We start from the raw sequence: 25,078 nt of genomic DNA, 5'->3' as shown, positions 1-25,078 counted from the left end.
CAGATTCTTTGTGTCGCATTAAGTTTTTTTTGCAAACGGCAGTTTTCTTTACAACACTGGTGATGCGGATCATATTAGTATAGCCACTGTATGCAGAGCCGTCAGAAGAGAGAAGTGACTCGCTCTGAAACGTTTGAGATGAGGAAGACCGAGAAACGCTGACCAATCAGAGCAGACTGGCTTTTCTTTTTTCAGGAAGGGGGGCTTGTAGAGACAGATGCTAAAACAGAGTGTTTTAGACAGAGAGTAAAATAAAATGAAAATAAAATATTTTTTTTAAATATTAAAGCGTGTAAACATGTTCTAGCAGAACCCGAAATACAAGTGTGAACCTGAAAATGAGCATTATATGGGACCTTTAAAAATCAACCAAAGGGCCAATGCAAAGAGGATAAAATGGGGGTTAGAGTAGGTGATTAGTTTGACTTATTCATGAATGAGTAAGTGAACGCCACTGCTTTCCCTTCAACAGTCCAATTTGTTTTTAGAAGAACATTTTAGAGTGCGTTTTTGCAGACGCTGGTAATTGCGACCAATTTTTTTCTGGACTACATTTTTCACTGTTTTTCCTCTATCTATTATGTATCCCATCATTTTGTTTCTGAGCCTTACCGTAAAGTGCTTCAAAACTGAACTGAATCGGAACTGGATCAATGAACGAATGCATGACCAAACTCTTAATTGCTCCTGAGGAACAGGAGTCATCAGTGAGGATTGACTCAAAAGGGCTGGTGACTCATGTAAATATTTGATGCCTTCTCCACAACAGGATGTATAATTTAATATGGATCGCTGTGTCTTGCTCTGCTGGCGGTGCAGATAATACTTACCGATGAGTCATCCCTTCTGGTTGCAGCACCATCCCCATCACAATCTATTCATATTGCAGACTAATAATGAAATGTCATGTATGAACGCACAAAAGGATTAGTTTTCAAAGTAACAAGCTTTTTCCCCAGCTATATGTCTCTGTCAGTTGGCCATGGCTTTAGGTGTTTGCCTTTCTCCCCATGCTGCCACAGAGTTTAATTTTTTTTTCCTTGTCAGCTCAGCATTTGGATTTTTTTCTGAATTAGAATATTGGAAAACAAGCACCATGTTCCCACATTTCTTTTGGGAGTAAATAAGAATCAAGAATTTAAAATGTTCTACCTGATCATATACATTCAGTTTTATAAAATCATTCATGTAATAATTAGAGAACATCGGCACCCTGAAAATTCCAAGTGCACAGATATGCGACCATGAATAAAAGATCCGCACACCAAGTAGAAGGATTTTAATGCTGTGTAATGTTTCGAGCACCAGGCTCAGTTATCCTTTCTCATCATGAATTAAAAAACAAAAAAAAATTTAAAATAAAACAGGGACGCAACCGAGAAAACTGTGATTTCCCATTAGATGAGATGCCGATACCAGCTGAACATGTGTGTTTGTTTGTTTGTGTAACCCATTCCATTTGTCTTTAAATACCATAAGTGCATAATTAATTGTGAGTTGGCCCCGGTGGAAATAAAACCAGTCACCCTGGCTACAAGCGCTCGAGAAATAAGGGTATTGAGAGAAATCAGGTTAGGGTTGAAAAGCTTAGAACATGTTTATATGCACTGCAGTAACCTGACAGACTGCACCCCTGCTTATTTCCTGCCTATTTTAACCAAGAGTGGTGTATTTCTGATGTATCAGCAACAAATTAAAAAGGAAAGAAACAGCATTAGGTGCCGCGCCACCATGAGCCTCCACAACGTCTTCAGTGCTCCTTGGCATTGGTTTTACAAGTCTGTAGAACTCAATGGGAGGAATACAATACCATTCAAATGAATGTTTATGTCCAAAGTGTTATGTTAATGGAGGACCCTTCGTTTAGTTTTGATCTTACTTTGCTTTTAATTTCATCGAGACCTTTTAGCCAAAAATACCTTTCCCACATTATGCGTAAAGCCTTTCTGCGCAGCACTCTGGAAACTCTGCGTTTAGTTACAGTAAGTGCTGCGTAAATGATTACCTGTCACTGAAGACTGCCGAGTGTCCGAAGCGATTGACGTCATGGTAGAGGTCCGGTCGAGGCAGCACTGTCCACTCGTCACACGCTGCAATGAAAAGACGACACAGAGAGGTCAAACGGTTGACACCTGCGCCCACGCCTTAAAGCACGCGCGTCTTCGGCACTTGGGAATCCAGCGGACATGCCGTGGGTGGTTAGCGAGACCTTCAACGGCTCATACCCTTGTGTCAATCAATGAGGTGGCAAAATGTCCTTGACCTAGATGCTGAGGCCCTGACGGCTACAGGAGCAACAATCATGCAGAGAAAAATGCAGCCAGGCATGTGAACAGAAATACACTCAGAAAATATGTTTTTTATGACTAAATACGACACAAATTGCCACGGCTGGGAATTCAGCCACTATGTTTCCCTTCTTTTTTTTTTTTTTTTTTTTTTTTAAAGATAGTTTGCGGGAGACATTAATGCCTTTATTTGATAGTTGATGGACCTTTTTCACAGCAGACATTTTGACGTGTCATTGTAGGAAAAGCACAGCTGAAATTGATAACCTTAATGGCTCAATTCCATCAAGTGTCCCAGTAAACTATTTCAGTGAGTCAGCATGCACAACACCAGGGCCTCTCCTAAGTGGAATGCAGCCATCATTAATGGTTTTGAATACTCCTGTGCTTTTCCTACTATGACATGTCAACATGTCTGCCGTGGAAAAGGTCTATTGCACTAATGTGGTTTGCATCTTAGACAACTAGCCCACGGCCATGTCTGTGTGCAGTATTCTCTCGCTTTTGTTGCCTCCACCTGATCTGACCTGATACCTTTTATTACTCCTCCTCCTTTGGTATTAGGAACAAGCGATGTACAGACATAATGTAGTGTACGTAATGCATGTATATTCACATAATGTCACTTTTGCTAGTTAAAGTGGTAGATTAAGTCAGCTGCTGCTAATTAAAGCTATAGTGCGTAGTTTCTGTCACCCCCATGAGGAATTCTAAGTAATGACAACACTGTTGGCGCGTCCACACTTCTAAACAGAGTTGTGTGGAGCCGAACGAGTCTTAATTAGCTTTGTAGCAACTCATTTGGCAATGACTTGAATGTAACGGACGATCATTAATATCAAAAAGTTACGCACTAAAGCTTTAATGTTAATTCCAAAACTAGGCTAAAATGATGTTGTCTGGTTAAGGTGCTCTCCACAAGCAGGTCTGTGTACTCAAACATCATTTCTCAGTTTGTTTTCATTTAGCTGAACAAGTTATCCACCTGATTGCATCACATCAATCTTAGGAGAATCCCCCAGTAAAACCTGTATGCTTATCATGTCAATATTTTACACTGTTGGACTTTGCATTAAGACCTGCAGTATTTAGAGCAAGTAGCTTGTGAAAAATAAGGTTAATCTCCTCTGCTGCTCGCTCTCTCATTTTCAACATCGATTAGGCCGCCCTAAGAATCTCTAGTGTTTGTGGCTTATGAGCCAACAAAAGGTGACAACAGATCTAAATCTTTAGCTACTTGTCACCTCACCGTCTTACCTGCAAATGTTAAAAGCTAAACGTAATGAGATTGGATAAAGGATTTGAAAGGATACAGATTTGATGAACAGATTTCGGTACTGGATACAGATTTGATAAAATACTACTGAATGCCAATCTTCCCTCTCAAGGCTGATGAGCCCAACAGGAAAAAGATGTACCTGAACAGGAATAAGTAAGTGTACTGTGAGCCCTGATCTGGTGAAGTCAAAAGGACAGCTAGACGTATACTATGGTTTACAAGCAGGCCTGATGTGATTTTGAAGGTCTTTAGACCCGCGGTTCTTAACAGTTTGGGCTTGTGACCCCTATCAAAGCTTATGGCCTTGATGTGGACATACATGTATGCGTGGATTGTAGAAGAGGGTTATTTTTTTCTCAGGTTGTTTTGAAATTCTAATAAAGTTTCCAGTATGTCACAAGAAAAGAGGGGAAAAGAGAAGAGGTAAGTCAGAAAAAGTGAACATCATTTCATGATACCGAAGTACATGTTTCTCCCACTGATCCCATTAATCATCTTGTGACCCTTCATGTTCATCTTGGGGTCCTGAGCCCCAGTTTGGAAACCACTGCTTTTAGATGTTTAAACACTACGTCAAGTGCAGTAGTTTACAGTAGTAACTGAAATGCTGTTTCAAAAAACAAGATTTAGCCCAGTTTTAACCCCAACCTCGAGATGTATTGACGTCCTAATCATCAAGCCAATGCTTGCTGAGTGAAGAAATGAATCAATTAGGTGGATGAATTCCTTTAGTTTTGAAATTAATCTGCAGCAGTATGTGACTGTGTACACCCATCACGAGCCGGTACAAACAGAACAAACGACGACAAAAAAGACTCAGTACAATGCAGTGCAAGTCATCATGGGGCTCCCAGAGGAGAGAGTGACATCTGCAGAGAGCGGCACATTCACAGGTAGACACTGCCCTCTGGTGTCGTGCACCGGTACTGCAGGTGGTGTGGCACACTGCCCCCTCAGAGTGGGGATTTATAACGACACCGTCTACAAATGTCAGGACAGCGGACGGCCCTTACATTCCACGCTCTAATTGAGTTCAGATTGTTAAGGAAGGGCGATTAGTCCTCGACGCACAGCCTATCTCGACTGTAATTACCAGACAATTACAGAGCCGCTGCTGCTGACACCAACCCTGCAGCTGGCTGGCTGGCTGGCTGGCTGGCTGGCTGGCTGGCGAGGTGAGGGAAATAGTCTATGCGTCTCTTCTGTTCAATTACAGAATCATACAGAGGATCGTGAGTGGCATGGACGAGAGTGGCAAAACCTCCCGCTTTTGTAACAGTACTTACCCTGCCACTATTAGGCTCCTTAATGCTCAGGCACCTTGCAGAGTAAACCTGTACTAAATGCACCTTATTCAAATGCACTTTATAGACTGCACAAGACACTTCATGGGAAGTTGCAATAGCACAAGGTATTTAAAGCTTTCTACTGGTTTGAATGATTGTCTTTTATGTACTGTATGTTCCTGTGTATGTATTGCCTTTTTTAACCTGATTGGCACCAAGACAAATTCCAATCAACTGTGTTCACATGGCAATAAAGTATTGAACTTGAGAGAGATGTCCAGTACTGTAAGAGCTGAGGGAGTAGGGCTGGGTACCGAATTCAATACTTTTAAGGCCCCGACCAAATTGCCTTCTCAGTATCGAAAAATGCCTCGTCATTAAATAACGAAGGAGTCTCATCAGCTCATCAGTCAGTGAGCCAATACGCATGCAGCATGCTTCTACCAAGATCTAATAATGTCTGTGATTGGCTGTCTAACATTACACGTCGTAGAGACATGCAGGAAAAACTTGACGTTACGCACAGAGACGGGACTCACGTAGTAGCAGCTGAAAAATAAATGAAACGTTTTGTGCTGTAATGTGTTGTGCTGGAATTTCTTTTTGTTAAACTGGATTTTTTTTTTTTTTTTTTAAAAGTGGTATCGAAAAAAGTATCGTTTAGGAACCAGTATCGAAGTCACGGTACTGGTATCGGTATCAAAATATTTTTTAAGGATACCCAGCCCTATGAGGGAGGGAAAAGATTCTAAGGCTCCACTTAAATGTAAACTCTCTGGGGAAATCATGAAAACTATTTGTTTCCCGCTATGACCAGTGTGAGATGAGTTGGTCTCATTATGCCCATCAAGTGTGGACTTGTGATAAATGTATACATGGGATACTATGCTAAGAATTGAATTAATGTATTCAAATAGCGTACCAGGGTGTCCCATTTCACATAGCTGCAGTCTTGTACTTGTCTTTCTACTTTTGCTTCATCCGTCGCCATCATCTGTTTATAACACCACTCCGATGAGCTGAAAAAGGGACGTTTGTTGTTGGGGATGTTTCAGTCCAAACATGCAATTCTCATGAACAAAAGCTGGATGCACAGGAAGGGGGAGGGAGTGCCCGGACCTCCGAGATTGCAATTTCGCCGTCTGTCAATCATCTTTGTAATGACACAGAAAAACAGAATGTCCTGGGGCCATTTCACAGCCTGCGGGAAATTCTCCCTCCCATCCACACAGACCAAAGCCTCCCATTAATGAGCAGTGTCTGACAGCACTGCAGAAGGAGGCCGACAACAACATCTGCAGGCAGCTAACAAAATGAGGATGCCGGTACGGTTTCTGACAAAACTATGCTATCTTCTATTAGGACATATCAGAGAACTTGAAAGGGGATTATAATGAGAATGCAAAAAGTACACCACGGCGGACAACAATCAACTTTTGATCGTCATATTTAAGCAAAAAAAAATATTTTCTATCCTCCATTCGGCTTCTTCCACTTACAGACACACAAGGGGGAGTGGCTCTGTACCACTCTCTCTCTGCTGTGGAGCAGCTGTGTTGCACAAACTGAGGGTTAAGTACCTTGATTAAGGGCATCTAAGCAGTACAAAGAGAAGAGCACAAGAATAAACATCAGAGATGTTCCCAAAGCAGCCAGTGTGAACCCCAGACCGACTAGTTTAGTGCTTCCATCGTTAAGCTTTGATCAATCCGTATTAACCGTCACTGAGAAATCCTCAAGGAGTCAGCAGCTCAACCCGATGTTCTACAAAATCTGATCTTTGGTCTTGTAGCTTTGTCTGTCGCGTTGTCGTTTTAATTCTCTTTTTACCTTCCTTGGTGACTCCGTTACATGTCCTAAGAGAATAGGCGTGATCCTCCATTTCCAACAGGCTTTCAAATCTGCCGGAAGTCGCTGAGTAATCTTCTCCCCCTCCCTGGCATTCGTCACGGTGCCACTGAGTGAAAAGCACGAAAGACGGAGGTATGTCCCTCTTTGGCTAATGTATTTTAAAGATGGAGGCACTACATGGCTGCCGTCATTCGAGCGACTCGCCCGTATGTATTCTGAATGGCAGATTCTACGCTTACGAGAATACTTTGATTAGTTGGTGGAAGTAATTACACATGAATGAGCACATATTTGTGAAAGAACAAAGGGGTTTTTGCTAAGAATCAACTCAAAACATTACACAATGGAGCTTTAAGGATCTGGCTTTGTGCACAGGAGCTTTGTCATGTTGAAACTGTTGCAAGTGAAAAAAAAAAACATTATTGTTGAAAATATCATTATATGATAGGTCAATATTAATATTTCCCTTTCTTGGAACTAAGGGCACTTTCACATCTGCCTCGTTTAGTTCGGTTGAATCGAACTAGAGTTTGTTTGTCCCGCCGGTGAGAGCGCGGCATTCACACTCGGGTGCGCATCAAAAGCGGACCAAACAAGCGAACCGAGACCTGTTTGAAGAGGTGGTCTCGGTACAAGCAAGTCTGAGCTAATGTCTCCTGTAGTCCGGTGTGTTTAGCAATCTGCGATGCAGCAGAGCAGCAAACTGTGGCAGCGTGCAGTGTTTCTATCACAGAAATAGACTGCAGTCAAGCTTGCAAACTCACCAACTGATTCGGACCAAATCAAACAAACTATAGGTGTGAAAACGCCCTAAGGGCGTGCGTTCCTCTCTATTATCTAGGTGATGTGATATCATCGCACTTTTGATTAAAGAGACCAACTGTACACAGAGCAGAATAACTATTAGGCATGAACGGCAAAACGTCTTCATTCAAAACCCCAGTCCAGTGATTTAGATTCAACTTTCTCCAGACAACAACCAGCCTTTCCAGCACAGAACCGCATTAATATGCACATAAATAAATATTAAGTATATACAGTAAATAACAACAAAAAGAAGGCACAACTTTCAACAGGCACAACGCACCGCTTCACTTCCTTTATCCAGGAAAACCATGTCCCATTCGAGTGCATTCTGCCTGGAGATATTATACAGTCAAACTACTAGGTGCTGGAAAATTTAAGACCACATTATTCTGAGTTTTATGTACGATAGGGGGCTGTCATTTACCGCCTGTAAATCAAACAGTGACATCTGACCTTCTCTTGCTCCAGTGGAGCCGCTGCGTGTCCGACAACAAAACACTGCGGTTGTACTGAGCAGCTCGCAGGTGCGAGTCCGTGCGACTGTATGAATGTAAAGCAGCTCAGTGCAGAGGAAAGAAAAAAGACGATGCGTGCTTAGCAGAAAAACCCTGAGTGAGACAGAAAACAGACTGCAGGATCTGCTGTAGGTATACAGCGTGTGTGTGTGTGTGTGTGTGTGTGTGTGTGTGTGTGTGTGTGTGTGTGTGTGTGTGTGTCTGACCTAGGCTGTAGGCCAGGAAATCAGAGGAGAAGCACTTGGCACCATGGCTCATGGAGGTGTCGTTGTGCGTGTTTCCTCCAAACACCAGCATGGTCCCGCTCACTATCACTGCCGTGTGGAGGTAACGGAAGAAGCCGCTGTCTCTCAGAATGGTCCTGCACAAACACACAGTGATGGTTGTTAGACAATATATAGAGGTTATTCAGCGGTTGCTTTCAGGCTGCTTAAAAAAAATCTCATCTGTCGTGGCAATGCCCACATGCCGCTATTGCAGCTGTTTTTGTGCCTAAAGAGCGGGTCAAACTCCTTTTTGTTCACAACTGTTTTTCTTCCCTTGTGATTGCACACTTCTTCGTAGAAAGCGTTACAGAACTGACTTCCTGCTGACCATTAATACAGCCTTTTACAAGATTTGACGACTGCTTTGTCTCAGTTTACACAGCAGAATGTCATTGTGCAGAACACTTAATGCCAAGAGCCAAACTGATTTGCTAAATTCTTCCATTTAAAACACAAAATGCTGCCCTTATACGAAAAGTAACATGCTCAGTCTTCCCAGCGTTCATCGCTTATTACAAAACATGCAGATTCAATGCAAAGGTGAGTGCAAGCATATCTGCTTATTCTAACATCATTATCGGTTAATATAATTGCAATTACTTAACCACAAATGCCATAGGTTTCAAATGTATGGAAGTAGTGGAAAATAAAGGAAAGTTACAGAATTGTAAAAGGTTTAATGTCAGATGCTTTTCAGCCTTACAATATTATAGCAGCTTACTGTATTTTAAATTAGGAAAACTTAAAAGTGACTGAAATATCAAAGGTTTGATTTTTTTTTATTTTTTTTTAATAAAAACAAAACTGTGGTCGATACAGAGAAGAAAAAGTTAACGGATGCAGTGAGTCATAACTTTGCCTTGAATGTCAGATTTGCTGCAGTGTAAAGTCTGACTGTACACTTCATTATCTATTTACACTTGTAAAGTTTAAAATACTTCTTTTCTTGCATAACTTGCAACAAATCTTTCTTGCTGCTATTTGTATAACCTTGAAGAGATAACCACTGCAGACTGTTCTGATGAGAGCTAGTTGCTGTTTGACATCATCCTTTGTTAATAACAATAACATTTTAAAATTTGAACAGTGACTCTGAGCTAATTTCAGTGAAACACGTATGTTTCGATGCTCTGATGAACCTCCTGCGAGATGTTTTCATTTTGCATTCTTCATTCTTGCATTTTGCATAGTGAGATTTGAAGTCTATTTTGCGACACCTTGTCACAGGATGCATGTCCATGGATTGTCCAATCAGGGCTTTTCCATCTCAGACGGTTTTATTTGAATCATTTTAGAGGCCTGAGAAGGTAAAAGTATACTGCACTTCACAAGAAAAAAAAGCAAAGCCTTAAAAAGTATACAAAAAAACCACAACTTGTCCATTCTTCCAACAGCATACTCCACTATCACGTTACACTGTGTGTCTGGTTCTGGTTCTCAATAGGGCTGTGTATTGGCAAGAATCTGGCGATACGATACGTATCACGATACATGGGTCACAATTCAATATATTTCGATACTGTGCGTAAGATGATATATTGGGATTTTTTTAAAGTATAATTTTAGAAAAACTAATATTTAAAAAAAAGACATGATGTGCATAAAAGTCAAAGAAGTTTACTTTAGGTAAACAATTCAGTAAACAGAAAATCAAACTGCCAGTTTGGGATTGTGGTTCACAGGTTCTTAGTGAGCTGATGTTTATATGCTAAAGTAGGCCAAAGTTCAGCCACAGCTACGTTGTTAGCTTCTAGCAAAAAGTCAGGCACTGCTAGGCACTGTTAGGCGAGGACACTAGTGGTGCGTCTCAGCATAGCCATCTAGCGGTAGTGGGGTTTAAACACAACATAAACGTGAACCACTGTCTTACATGAATATTTGTGCATCCAAACAGGAACTATAAAGGAAGAGAAGTGTGGATGAGGAGGGGAATATTTCGAGCAGCCCTGTTGAAACTATAGTGGACGAGCACAAGCGCTAGTCGCTACTTAAGCAGCGGCGGAGAGGTCTCCACAGCACCTGCTAGCAGCAAATGGTGCAAAACAGTCAGGAGATATGACCCGAGTTACCTCAAATTTTGATTCAGTTGGAGCGGAAAGGAGGAAGTAACGTTTCAGCGTGGCTGTGGCCATCGACAACAAATATTGTTTTTAGGAATAACCCTCTCTCCTGCCTGAACGGTCCGTAGCAGAATAGGGTTGGCCGATGCTACTCCATTTTAAAAGGTGCCTTGCCACACAAAACCGTTTTTACTTGCATTTTTTGAAATATGTTAGGTTCCATATGTTATGTTGTGAATGCGGAGAAATCAGGCCAATTACAAAAGCTGGTCAGTCTGACGTGGTGTTGCCTGAGCTCATTACTATTCATCAGCTCAGTTGCGTTGGGTAAAGGATGCTGATAGCCAGGCTCTCATTGGCTAGCTGTTAGCCAATCAGAGTCAAGCAGCTTAGCTCGTTGAATATTAATGAGAACTGGCACAAATCGAGCGGAGTCTTCCTGCAGGCTTTCTATACCACGCTAGAATGGCTTGAAACAAGGTAACCAAGGCATTTTTTCCACAAAAAATGTCACAAAGTCCATGGTAGAACTTCAGACATTACCACAAAGTAATGAAATACGTGTGGCAGGTCACCTTTAACGTGGGCCATAAAATGGTGGTACTTATGGCGTTTTTCCACTACGTGGTACCTGCTCGCCTCAGCTCGGCCGCGGTGCCCCGTCCTCCTTTTTCCATTGCAGATTAAGTACCGCCTCATGCGTGACCTCGACGGCGGTGATACTAAAAAAAGTACCTGTTGGCAGGTACCGGGGACTTTTTTTCATAACGGAAAACCAAAAAAGGCAAGTAGAGTTGAGTAGGTACCATGTAGTGGAAAAATGCCATTAGCGAGCCATGCCATGGTACGTAGTGTAAAAAGTTTGAGAAAGACTGCTTTTACAGTATTGTTGACATGAATCTGCACCAGATAGAAAGCCTCACCATTTCCTCTTGTCCACGTCGAACTTGTACAGGTCTCCCGCCAGGCCGTACTTGTTGGCGCTGAAGGCCTTGTAGCCGCCGTGGATGTAGATGGCTCTGGTGCTGGGGTCGAAAACACTGCTGTGGCCATAGCCGCCCTGGACCAGTGCACCGTCTGTGGACACCATGCTCCATGTGTTCTTCACTGGAGGGTCACAAAAACATCTTTTACTGAGCAACAGAAAACATAGGCGAGGTAAGGCAGCTTTATTTCTATACAAAGTGCTTTACATAAAACATTGAAGAGCAATTAAAAACATAAAAACAGCTAAAATAGAATAAGACAGATGAAATACAAGAATAAAAACAGTTACTCAAAAAAAAAAAGGCAGCATCAAAAAGAAAAGTCTTCAGCCTTGATTTGAAAGAAAACTAAGAGTTGGAGCAGACCTGCAGTTTTCTGGCAGTTGTATACATAATATAATGAAATACCACTGAGAAAGTGAAGTGAAACTACAGTTAGGTTAAGAAAGGGCTCTGTGGAGGATTGAGTTTTTGGTCCCCACTGGGATTTGGTGAGGTAATTAGAGCTCAACTCAGTTTATAGTTCCTAAAATGCATTACAGGTACAAAAGTAACATTAAACTGCAATCGGATTTTATTGGGGATCATATACGTAATGGTAATAACCAAACCCCATTCATTTGTGAGCCAATAGGACACACACTCATGTCAATGGGCCACAGTGGCAGGTTAATTCATCCCATTTCCTCAGACAGATTGGCTTTTAGAAGACGAATGAAACCTCTTAATTAGGTTTGGTTGCCTGCCAACGGGGTTAGTGGATTAGAGGAACACACTTTCCCCGAGTCCAAAACTCGTTAACTTGATCTTGGTGGCCAGTGTTAATTTCCTGTTGTTATAAACATATATATTTAGGCAATAACACCCAGGCCAAGTTATTAAGTTAGGGAGCAGCTAAAGGCTAGGTGCATTGTGAAAAGACAAACAATTCTTTGTTTTTTTATGTATTTTATGGTGGCCAGTTTTCAAAGGTATTTATTAGATATTCAAGTATCTTGATTAGCACTGGAGCACTAACTATTTATTGTCCCATTGTATGTTGTCTGCGGCATCTGAAACTGTGTGTCATGGGTGCCCTGCACTTTTTACCTGCGCAACAAATTTCCCTACGGGTACGGGTAGCAACCTGAACCTGAACATGGCAGGTGTGAAGACTAAACTTGCGAGGTTTGGTTTATGCGACAGTCTCACCAGAACACGACATGCTCATCCCGGTCAGCACGGCTTCCACTTACCAATGTTGTACTCCTGCACCTGGCTGATGTAACCGTACAGAGGACAGTGTCCGAACATAACCAGCATGATGGGACTGGCCCCCTCCTGGACAGGGGGCACAATGTGCGCCGAGTGTCCCACCACAGCATACTGCTCCTTGGCCCGGGGGCTCAGGAGGACCCAGGTCTGGTTCTGGATGTGGAAAACCCACAGCTGGCTGGACACATTTCCTGTGGAGTCTATCTTTCCTCCATACATGTAGATTCTCCCCTGGAAGAAACAGTGGAGCATTATTAGATCGCAGATAGATATAAATGCGCACACACACACACACACACACACACACACACACACACACACACACACACACACACGTCCCTTCCATAACTACATACATGTGAAATATGTTGAGACACACATGGTTTGTCCAGATGAGGGTCTTACCATCACTACATAGCAGGCTAGGCCTGTGATACTCTTTGTACCTCATTATGATTGAACCAAAGATTACAAAGCACAGTTACACAATGGTGATCATGACCCATCATTCTAATGACATCTAATAATGAAACCTAAAACACAGCACAAATCTTGAGGCATTCTCCAAAAAGAAAACAATTTTAGCACCAATAACCTTGGGTTTAAAAAAAAAAAATAACCACAGTTTGTTATTCCATTGCAACATTATCTTTTTAACCTTATCTCACTTTAACTTTTTATTTCTTGCACTTAGCTAGCTGTGCTATTTGATACACTTATGACTTATTTTTGCCTTAAATTTGACTGTGAGCGACCACAACTTAACAATTTCCCTGAGGGGATGAATAGAGTATTCTGATTTTGATTCTGATCATCATTCCCCGGACCTTTTTTCTTCCCCACTAAAAGAGCTGAGTCCAAGTCTGGAGGGTAATTGTGGGTAAAATGTACTCATGCACTTGATAGTATATGTGCAAGGCATTGCAGATACTGTCGTACTGTTTGTGAGCTTCACAATTCATTTGTTCAGTTTTGGAATTGATTTGTCTTGCAAGCCCAGATTGACTTACTGTACAAGACACATTCAGACATTGTGATGTAATTTGTGTATTACAAAAAACTCTGCAGCTCAGACTCGGTTCTCTCAAACTACAGAGCAGATGGACTGCGTCTTCCTCTGAATCCTCCTCTCTCTAATTTATTATTCCATCAGTGGCTCCTAACAGTCTTTCTGGCCGAGAAGAAACTGCTTCACCACTTCACTGCGGCCTATCAAAACCCACAGATTTATATATTAGTTCCAGACAACAAACAGACACTACTACTAAATAAAAAGGATGGGGAGTTTATAATATTTCTGCTAGTGCCTCCATTTAATTTAGTTGTTGTCTGTTCTTTTCTTATTCTCTTTTGAAGCATGTTTCACATTACACAGAGCTACACATGCATGTAAACAGTATGGAGTCATAATGTCTTAATGTATACCTGGTTCACAGTGGATATCCACATACCTCATGAAGAGCCAGTGAGTGGCCATATCGCGGCGTCACCGTGTGCACAGAGGGGTCAAGGGTCAGCCAGCTCTTGCTACTGACGTTATATCTGCAGAAAGAAAACAGAAAGGTGAGATGACCATGACACAACGGCTTTAAGAAGGACTTTTTTTTGAAATAGGGCAACTGCATATAGATTTTATAGCAAGAAAGGGCAGCTTCAGGGAATACTGGCAAATATGTTGTGTTTCAATGCATGTCTTGTCCGAGGCCGTGTTTGGCACTATATATATATATATATATATATATATATATATATATATATATATATATATATATATATATATATATATATATATATATATATATATATATATACATACATACATACATACACACACACATATATACATACACTATATATTTCCTTTTTTCCTTTCTTTACTGTATGTGCAGGTACAGTGCTCAGCATAAAGGAGTACACCCATGCTAAAGTTGACTAAAAAGAGGAATAAAAAAAAAAAAAAAATCATCTTTTGGAAATTGATCTTAATGCCTTAATTAAAAAAAAAAAAATGGAAAAATCCAACCTATAAGGACACTAACTTTCTTTGTGAATTAATAATGTATCGTGAATAAATAAATAAATGTTCTTCCTTAAAATACAGGGAGCATAAGTCAGTACACCCCTGTGTTAAATTCCCATAGAGGCAGGCAGATGTTTATGTTTAAAGGCCAGTTATTTCATGGATCCAGGATACTATGATCCTGATAAAGTTCCCTTGGCCTTTGGAATTAAAATAGCCCCCCATCATCACATAGCCTTCACCATACCTAGAGACTGGCATGGTTTTATTTCAGTTAGCCTAATAGCTGGTTTGATTTGCATTCAGAGATCATTTTATGGTAAGTACCCCCATGCCAATCTCTAGGTATGGTGAAGGGTATGTGATGATAGTACTGTACTTAAGTACAAATTTGAGGTACTTGTACTTTCTTTTCTTTCCATACCACTTCTACTCCGCTACATTTCAGAGAGAAATATTGTACTTTTTAACTCCATCTGACAGCTTTAGTTAGGAGGTACTTTAGAAATTAAGATTGTTGCACACAAAACACATGCAGTTTATAAAAATATGATGTTTTTATTATAAATTAAACTACCCAACAATATAACGGCCTACAAGTCCAGCTGAAATGATTAGCTGATTAAACACTTAGTCGACTGACAGAACTGTTTGGATCGTTTCTAAAATGTGAGGATGTTTCTAAAATGTGAGGATGTTTCCGCATCGAGTACTTTTACTTTGAATACTTTAAGTACATTTTCCTAATGATACTTACATACTTTTACTTAAGTAACATTTTCACTGCAGGACATTCATTTGAAACAGAGTATTTTTACAGTGTGGTATTAGTACTTTTACTTGAGTAAAGGATCTGAATAATTCTTCCACCATTGCTTAGAACATGGATTACAGTGTTCCGAGTCTACACGTCTACATATAGTAGCTCCAACCACAGGTAGGAAATTAAAAAGGATACTTTCGAAATGGAAAAATCTATCGAGGCTCTTAGCAGTAACTCCCATGTCTGCCTATTCAGTATGAAGCTGGAGTGAGCAGCAAGCGGTTGGCTAGCTTAGCATAAAGACTGAAAACAGGGGGAAACGGTTAGCTAGAATGGATATAAGAATGGTCTTGATCTTCTTAAACTCTGGGCATGTACCCTCAACTCTTATGCAGTGTGATGTTTTACAATAAAGTTTTACATGCAAGAATTATAAAAGGGTTTTATTGGCTGCTCGCGGGAGTGGTATCAATCTTCTCATGTATGCATGCATGTTCTGAGAACTATTCTTTCTCACTTGGGGAGGTGCACATGTGGGACTTAAATCAAAGTGTCATACAACAAAGACTGTGGTAAAAAAAGAACTACAATGGTGCCAGGATACAGCATGTGCTTCAATCAAAGCTCCAACTTCTAATGGACTCCAACATAAACCTCATCAAACTACTTATCAAAAATAAAAGAGAAATGCCACTCATTACGTGCTTCATTGGATTTCTTACCTAGGTTAGAGGTATGTTTCTTTAAGAAAACATTGTTCTAGAAATACTTGCAACACTGCAGCTACATCATGAACAAGCTAAATAGTTACACTAAGTAGTAGTTGGGTGCTACTGTCCAATCCAACTATGTCAAGGTAACAAACACAAGGCATTGTGTAGAGCAGAATGCTCCTATTTAGTGTCATATGAGAGACTGTGAGCAGGAATAAAAAAAGGGCCTTGGCCTGCCTGCAAACCACAAAATCAAAATATGAGCCAAGGGAATAAGTGCCATCTTCCTGGGTGGAGTTCAGGGTGAGGAGCATTAGCTAATCCTGTAATTTTATGGTTTTAATTACATCCTTCACTCACTGTGCCCGACACAGAGCAGTGTTCCTCTTCCGTGCCGGCAGGAAGAAGCCAAAAGGACTTCCTGACAGCCAACTATTACTTTAGCACTCGGTATAACTGGCATGGAAGTTAAAAAGAAATATTTAAATCTTTGCAACAGAGACACCGTTTCAAAAGCACATTCCCTAGTCGCATAGCAACAGCAGGACTCATGTCTCGCAGCTCTGTTGGATGAGAGGAGCAGCCAAAAGCCTTAAAAAAAAAACACAAGTGTAGATGCTCACAGGAGAGAGTACTTACGCTTTGACCATGTGATAGTCGGAGGCGTTGAAGACATAGCCTCCGATGACCCACATGATGCCCTGGTCCTCCACTGCCTTGTGGGAAGCCCTGGCCAGCCCAGCCTCGGCGTACTCCTCGCGGCTCCAGAAGGAGGAGTTGGCAGGCACAGAGACCAGGCAGTCTGGACCTGAGGAGGGAAGAACGCCACAGAGTCAGGGCTCCACAGGAGATTAAATGACGCAGGAAGCTCAGTTGATTTTTTTTTTTTTTTTGCACTTATGTATGATAAACAAGATAAACAAGCCCCAACCTGTTAGGGGAGCATAGAAACCAACTGCCTTGAGAGAGTTTAAATAACAACAAAAAGAATCAGCATAAAAAACAAGAAAAGGTTCTTGCATTAAAGGGGAGGATTAAACTTTCACAGGCATCATTATTTCACTTTAATGCCCTGCAGCTAGGTAGAGGGTACAAAAACTTTCCATTAATTGACTGTGTAGGTGAGATCTATTATTGATTTCTCCTGAATTATGAAAGTGAGAGGTGAAAGGGAAGGGCAGGGAAGTTAGAGGCATTTTAAAGCCTTTATATAACAGACTGATTATGCAGGGGTGGAGTAATTTAGCATTAGAAAGTAGTTTCCTGAAGTTTTTTTAACTTGGATTCCTTGCAGAACATTGACTGTGTTTGGAGCATAGACCGTCGCCATCTTGGCAATGCCTGCAGCAAGGACGGAGCGATGGCGGGCTGAATGAAGCCTACAGTCTACGCTCGCCACCCACCTGTCACTCAAAGCTGTTGCTCTTAATTATGTGTAATTTTACAGTACAGTTGTTATGATGGCAGGACTTAGCTATAGAGACTTAAACAGTTTTTAGTACAAGGCTGTAAACATGTTTATTTCTAAAGTTGTGCATTTTAACATAGGCGTCTATGGGAACTGATTCCATTTTGGAGCCAGCCTTAAATGGCCACTCGATGAACTGCAGGTTTTGGAAGTTCTGCATTTGCTTCATTTTTCAGCACCGTTGCCGCTTGGTTTGGAGAGAATGAACTTTTTAAACATTTCTTCTGCAAACAAACTATTAAAAGGTACACTGTGTAGGAATTTCTCCCTTCTAGCGGTGAAATTGTATTTTGCATTCAAACGAATAATGCTCTTTAGCGCCTCGCTTTTTCAGATGCGTGTTGGAACTACGGTAGCCGTTATGTACCAAGAAGCTATGACAACATGTTTTCGCTTTTTTGGCAACGAGGATTCTTCCTCCCGTCGCTCGCCATAAGTCTGATCCTCCATTATGAACTAAAGTGCAGTGCAGGCTTTCAAATTTGCCGGGGCAGTGACGAGCGCCTCTCACCGATCTCCTTCTCCGTCTCAGCTGGTTTCAGTCGCGTGACGCTGGCTCTGAACGAAAACGCGTTGTGGATTAGCTAGACAGGTAGGCTAGTGCTGTATGGCCCTCTCAGCCATTATAGTTTTTCGAAATGGCGGAGCAACGTGGAAGCCTCCTTGGACATTCCCGTCCAGTGTAAATACAGATAAGAAATTATTCGCTTACGAGGATAAGTCAGATCATTGGCAGAGGTCATTTTACACCAATGAGGACATATTTATGAATGAATGACACTGATTTTAGCTAATAAAATACTTAAAACACTACACAGTGTACTTTTAAGGCTTTACTCATTTGAGTGGAATGACAGGCCAGGGCTGCCTTCCCCTGTTATGGGACAAGAACAATGATGGAAGCATAAACCGGATTCACTTCTCAATGAAGGGAAAAAGATTCTGAGAAGTTTTTTTGGCAAACAACTGCAGAGTCAGAAATAGAATAATTGGCCTCATCCAGTCAATCTTTTGAACCGCACAGGTTTCCATGTGGTTCAGGGGACGAGTTTATTGGTCTTGTTCATCTACAGTCTGTCCATCCTACCTGATGAAAGACCCAGATCCAAACATGTACCAGCCAATCACTCCATCTAACAGCAGAAACAGGATGTTAACCGCTGGGGGAGTCCCTCATTGATCATTATTGAAACAATGCAGAAGTGGCCACGTGACGGAGGAGAAGTGTTGTGATTCATTGTGACAATCAAGGTCAAATAACCCGTTCCGCTTTTTGCTTTGTTCAGTGGCTGAGAAAACTCCCTGGTGGCTCATATTCTTTCAGTACAATTAGAAAACCAAATTACCTTTGCACCTTAGTGGCATTTCAATAAATAAAACAAACGCAGCCGTTGCTTCCCTTAAAGATTGCAGTGAATTGTTGTAAGCTACACATCTGTGAAAGAGATTAAATGCAAGGCTGGCTTGACTAAACCGACATCTGTCTGCTTTTGCACTGGTCTGTGTAGAAAATGAGTTAATTTGGGAGCTGGCAGCGACGAGTACACTGAGCATGCTATTCCTCGGCTAACACACCATGACAGGGTAATAAAAGGTTAAAGAAAATGCCAGTCTGTTCCTCAACTCCCTCAGCTTTGGTAATTAGATGGCACACTGAGCTGCTGATATAACTGCAATTAAATGAAGCCGTTGTCACCGATTGTGCAGAGTGGCGCAGTGGAGGCATTTAAGAACTGATAGAGCTGTATGCTGTAACGCCAATATGGTCCGATTCAAAAAGGAATACACTAGTGTCTGGTCATCACCATATTAAAAAAGACTCAGTATTTTATGACTCCGCCGAAAAGATCTGGAAGCTGATCCTGCAAAAAGTTAATCTGAAGTCCATCAGGTTACAGCAGACGGATGTCGTGGGGGCAGCGGGGGAACGGATAATACTGGTGGAGGCTTAAAGCTGAAGAAGCACTGAGCTGAATCACCAGATAAACAGGCAAAATCTGGACAGATAAAGTCTCTTCACTAAACCTCCAACTGATTTATTGGAGCTCCTTAGCACTCAGATGCATGGGATATTTACTGGGAGGCTTTATTATGTATTTTTTCTGATAATATTATTAGACAATGATACAAATATATATATATAAAAAAATAACATCTACATCTTATAAGTTATTCCCGGTTATATATTGTTCTTAAAGTATATTACTTCTTTTCTTGTTTGCCAAGCAATTCTATTATGTTTACATTCTTGTCTTTTCATAGTCATAGTTAATATTTAATAATAAGCTATCGCACTGTTCAATCCCTGCACTGTTCACTTTTGCACTATCACCATTGCACCTTATCATGATCATTGCATCACATGGTCAGTCCATACCAGACCTTTGTAATCACTTCACAAATTGTTAACTCTTTAAATTTCTGTGAGTGATTTTTATGTATGTGAGATACATACGTGTGTATGTGTGTTTGTGGTTGTTGTCTAAGCTACTGGATGCCTACAATTTCCCTCGGGATGAATAAAGTATCTATCTAATAATAACTTTTACTGTGGTGTTGGGGGAAAAAAAAAAAATCAGTTTTTGTCCAGTGACCTGTAGTAAACCTGACATTGACTTTGTTGGCAGGTTTTTCTTAGTGTTTGTACACGGAGGGATGGTTTCACAATTCACATTAGCCCTAGTCCTGAAATAAGGACTTTCTCAACAGGTATCTCCATAAAAATGTGTCCTTTTAGACTGGGATTACTGAATGGTTGGGTCATTGGGCAGGAACTCCTTCACTAAAACATTGTTCTTTCTCTCAATCATACATTGATACGGTTTAAAAAGCAGTACAAAAATATGGTTTTCACAAGGTACAGGGAGGAGGAAGGGTTTTTGACCAGAGGCCTAGCCTACGAAGCAAGATTTAGCGTTACCGAGGTAACTTCAGGGTCAACCCAGGGTTTTGTGTATCACGATGGTGGATCACTTGTTACCGGGTTAAATCGCCGGCGTAAATTATGCTGAATACCTAACCTGCTCGGGAGCAGGTTATGTTGGAGATTAGAGATCAAACGATGTAAAAGCACCGCCTACTGACCAATCAATACTCGATTGATAACGGCGTCACCGTTCTTAGAAGATCTGGTGAGGCTCGGTGCAGAGAGAGAGAGAGAGAGAGAGAGAGAGAGACAGAGAGAGACAGAGAGAGACAGAGAGAGAGAGAGAGAGAGAGAGAGAGAGAGAGAGAGAGAGAGAGAGAGAGAGAGAGAGAGAGAGAGAGAGACAGAGAGAGAGAGACAGAGACAGAGACAGAGAGAGAGACAGAGAGAGAGAGAGAGAGAGAGAGACAGAGAGAGACAGAGAGAGAGAGAGAGAGAGAGAGAGAGAGACAGAGAGAGAGAGACAGAGACAGAGACAGAGAGAGAGAGAGAGACAGAGACAGAGGTACACAACCCCGTTAACATTCCCTGATGGGTATCTTTATGAAAGATATAGATTTTCAGCAGAGGGAATTACGTATAGGCTATTTGTCGGCTTCTTGAGCCGTGTGTTGCCAATGCGCACATCAGTTTGAATTATGTTTTTATATTTTTTATTTGCTCTCACGATTAGGGTTGGGCATTGTTTGGAGTTTACCAATTCTGATTCCAATTGCGATTCTTCCTTTCGATTCTGATCGATTCCGATCCTTTGAGGGGTGGAGTTGAAACGGGTCACATGCTTATTTCACAAATAAGAGGAAAGTTTTAATTTGATTAAATAGTGGTTTGCAGTTTGACTGGGCTTTTTAAGTTTGACAACTTAAAATAAAGCCACACTAGAGTGCTGCTTACTGTGCTCCATGGTTGCAACACAACAAGCGCCTGGCCACTACTGAAACCAAAACTTGCACATTAAATTTGGAACCCACGATCAGATTTGACACCAAATCCTCCAAACGATTTCAAACGATTCCAATAAAGAAACGATTCCACTGGAATCGTAATATTTGAAACGACTCCAAGTAGGAATCTGTTCTCGATGCCCAATCCTAGTCATGATCGCTTACCACTACCAGGGTTGCAACTGAAATAAAAGGCTAAAGCAACAACGATGTTTATGGAATGGACACGTGTAATCATGGCCAGATCTTGTGCCTAACTGATGGGGAAGTGATATTAATAAGCGTTGTGATTTACGCATTTACAGCATCAGCTATTTTTTCCCCAGCTTTCCTTCCTGTTTTAGGTAGCAGTGACTGTATTGTGTTTTGCCTGTAAAACCGTGTCTGTGTTCTTCATATTTATGTAGAATTATAGTTTGCTCTTCTTATGTAAAATATGCGGCTCTGGTAGAGGTTTGTGATTGGTCGTGCTGTGCAAACACGGCCTCTTTGATGTGAAAGCGCGCGTTGCTGGATAGTAGATAGCTAGATAGGATTCGTAGTACAGGCCTCAGGTGTTCAGATTATTTGTTTGTTTACTTACATTATTTATTTTCTATGGTGAATATATGCATACGTAAATATCTATGTTTTTTGTGGGGTGTAAATATACATATGTATGAAATTGTAAAGAATGTGTTAAAGATATATGATATAAATATGAAGCCATTCATGATGATTTTCTTTTACACAGTAGTGGAAAAGGGGTAGGATTTAATAAGCTTATGCTTTGTCCTTTTCCTTTTTCGGACATTAATATTTTGTTTAAGTTTTTTTGTTCTTTTAGTTTTTATTGTATTTTTTACATGTTCGAAATAAAGCATTCATTCATTCATTTTTACCTTATTATATGAGCTGTGTACCACAGCACGTTGAGCCATTCTAAGGGGGTGGTACACTTAATCAGATTAGTTACCTACCTCGGTTATGTATTAGCCTGATAACCATACTGAATTAACATTTCGTTTCATTTCATTCAGTCTATATGAATCACTGAATAAGTGGCAGATGTGGGCGGCAGTGAAGGGATCTGGAACCAGGCTAGTTATATATGGTGTGTTCTCAGATCTAAATAACTTTATACTCCGACTGGGATCCAACAGCTCTGTATCAAACAGACACAAAAGGCCTTGGCAGAGTTGTTGCATCAACTCTTCATTTTCTTTACTGCTGAAAGCATACCTGCTCCATAATGCGTTGAAAATAGGAAGGTGGCACACTGACTGCATTCCCATGAATATCCTGTATTAATAATTTTGAAATGGAATCTAGGATGCTAAATTTAGGATATCCCCACCCCTGGGACCAGAGCCACTGTTTATTCTGCACAGAGAACACAGAGCCAGTAAGAAGCTTTGTCACAGCGGGGGGTTTGGCACGATTGGGTCTGCTGAAGCCAGTGTAGGGGAGTAACAAGTGTCATTACAAAATAAAGGGAACTGTAATACGTTAGTTACTGGGAACACATGATTAAATTACAGTTACCTACAAAAATGTTCATGCTTACATTGGGAGATGCATCTGAATATTTGTGTGAAAAGTTAGGCTATATGTTTAATAACATTAATTTTGTTGCTTTGCATATTTTTCATGCGCGTCTTCTTTAGCCATTTGCAGGCACAGCCGTTTAGTAAAGTTTGATGCTATTCTGATGCTTCCGATTGGTTCTCCTGTTTGAATTCCTAGCAGTTAAATTGCCTCTCAAGCTGTTTGAGGGTTGCCACTATGGCTACGAATAAAAGACGCGTTACAGTGCTGGAAATATGAGGGGGAAAAAATAACATTTCATACAAAAAAATCTGAGAAGGGTTCGAACATAACCGTGCAATGCAAACAATGCTTGACGGCGGGCAAAATGCCATCAACATGGAAAGTGTTAATGTCCAACCGCAGGAATCATCTGCAGGTATGTAAATTAAGTTAGCGCACAGTAACTGCAAGCAGTCATATTAAATAAAGTAAGGAAGACATGCCTACCTTCGGTGTGACACACCGGGGCTTCTAATATGTACTGAAGACGTATTTTAGCACTATATTTTGCTTGGTGCATATGGAGTAGTTTATATTTAGTCGCATATCAAATTCCTAAGAACATAGAAAAGTTATCAAAAAGTAATTCAATGTGATAAATAATAATACATTTTGACGGGGTTCAGTTTCTGTCTCTGTTGACGTAATGACGGCGCCGTTGATTACAGGAAGGTGTTTACGTAGGTGGAGTGTTCAATGCAGTAGGCTGTGAGAAAGTGAAAATGGAACTTGTGAGCAGAAAAAGTGTTGTTTGGCAGTACTTTCAGTCAAAAGAAGGCCATTCAAGTCCAGCTACATGTTCAATCTGCAATGCCGATTTGTCTCGTGGTGGCGAGGACCCTAAACAATCGGCACTGTTAAAACATTTGCGTGTGAAACATCCAAAAGAATGAGTTGTGCATGAAGGAATCTACAGACAGCAGCCACAATGCAGCAACTTCAGGTACAGTCACAGCTAAAAACCTGTTTTAACCAGACATTGTTTACTTGGGATGGGAGTAGGATTCGGTATTCGGTTTCGGATTCAGCAGAATCTTAACCAGTGGATTCGGTATTCGGCCGAACCCCAAAAATCTGGATTTGGTGCATCCCTATTCCCAACACTGGCTGATCCTACGGAATGGCATTGTGGTTATTGTATGAGACAATTAGGTCACGTCCCCGGCAGCCGAAGTGATGCCGCTGCAGTGCCCGCCCACCTTGCCATCCAGTCTTGCAGATGCAGGTCTTTCCCTGGCAGCGGCCTCTGTCAGGGTAGCCACATTCGGCCAGGCAGTAGGGGACGTCACAGGCTGCCCCCTTCCAGTTGTCTTCACACTCGCAGTACGCCGCACCAGTAGAGTTCATCATGCGACACTCGCCCCGGCCTGAGCAGTTGTTGGGGCACGTGTTCACCCTGGCAGGGAGGGAAGAAACAGAGAGGGTGAGAAACTAGGATTCAAATCCTGCCTGAAATATAGACTCTGAATAAAACATCAGGAATGCCTTTCAACGATAGAGTTACATCTGCTTTTGTGCGCGCAGCTCCTCAGCTGTCTCCAGGCTTAAAGCTAAAACTTGTAACATTTCCCCTCCAGACAGCAGAAGGTATTGCTTATTGGCATCGTCCTCCCTCATCAGTTGGTTAAGCGCCTGCCTCAACACTTGTCATTGGTCTCAGAGTGGCGTCTGCACTGAAACAGCATCGAGCTAGAGGCTGAGGTAACTGGCAGACATGAAGTCACCGCAGGCACAGAAGAGCAGATGGTAAACTCACCCAATGTGCGGTTAAACAGCATTACTGACGCTCTCCGTGTCTCATAACAGGTATTTTCTGCTGTACATTGAGTTTTTCTGTTAGCACCCAATGGACACATTTTCTGCCAACAAAATCAAACAAATAACATAAAAAAACATGGTGCTTATCCTGCTGAAATCAGAGCAATCATCATGCTCGTTCCAGTGACAGTACTTTGTGTCACGTCGGTTGCAGACACACATCTATACATCTGTTAAGAAATATGTATATATTAGATAAATATAATATAAATAAAGAATTGATGATTATCTCACAATCGGCACATTTGACTTCTTCAGTGTCAGG

At 41.3% G+C, this 25,078-nt stretch overlaps 1 protein-coding gene across 3 annotated transcripts in view; it reads right to left on the bottom strand.

Annotated features, from left to right (window-relative positions):
• The window catches only part of atrn (attractin), a 160,141-nt gene that overhangs the window by 115,564 nt on the left and 19,499 nt on the right, over nt 1–25,078 (bottom strand). For all 3 annotated transcript variants that reach the window (XM_078277614.1, XM_078277615.1, XM_078277616.1), the window contains exons 5-11: nt 24,195–24,391; nt 16,728–16,896; nt 14,044–14,134; nt 12,574–12,823; nt 11,276–11,459; nt 8,233–8,387; nt 2,006–2,090 (exon numbers count right to left, since the gene is read on the bottom strand). In XM_078277614.1, coding sequence (XP_078133740.1) covers nt 2,006–2,090; nt 8,233–8,387; nt 11,276–11,459; nt 12,574–12,823; nt 14,044–14,134; nt 16,728–16,896; nt 24,195–24,391 — 1,131 coding nt within the window. The remainder of the gene's footprint in view (nt 1–2,005; nt 2,091–8,232; nt 8,388–11,275; nt 11,460–12,573; nt 12,824–14,043; nt 14,135–16,727; nt 16,897–24,194; nt 24,392–25,078) is intronic.

This window comes from Sander vitreus, chromosome 20 (genome assembly GCF_031162955.1).
Source record: "Sander vitreus isolate 19-12246 chromosome 20, sanVit1, whole genome shotgun sequence".
Classification (NCBI taxonomy): Eukaryota; Metazoa; Chordata; class Actinopteri; order Perciformes; family Percidae; genus Sander; species Sander vitreus.
This window is presented reverse-complemented; position numbering and strand designations above follow the sequence as displayed.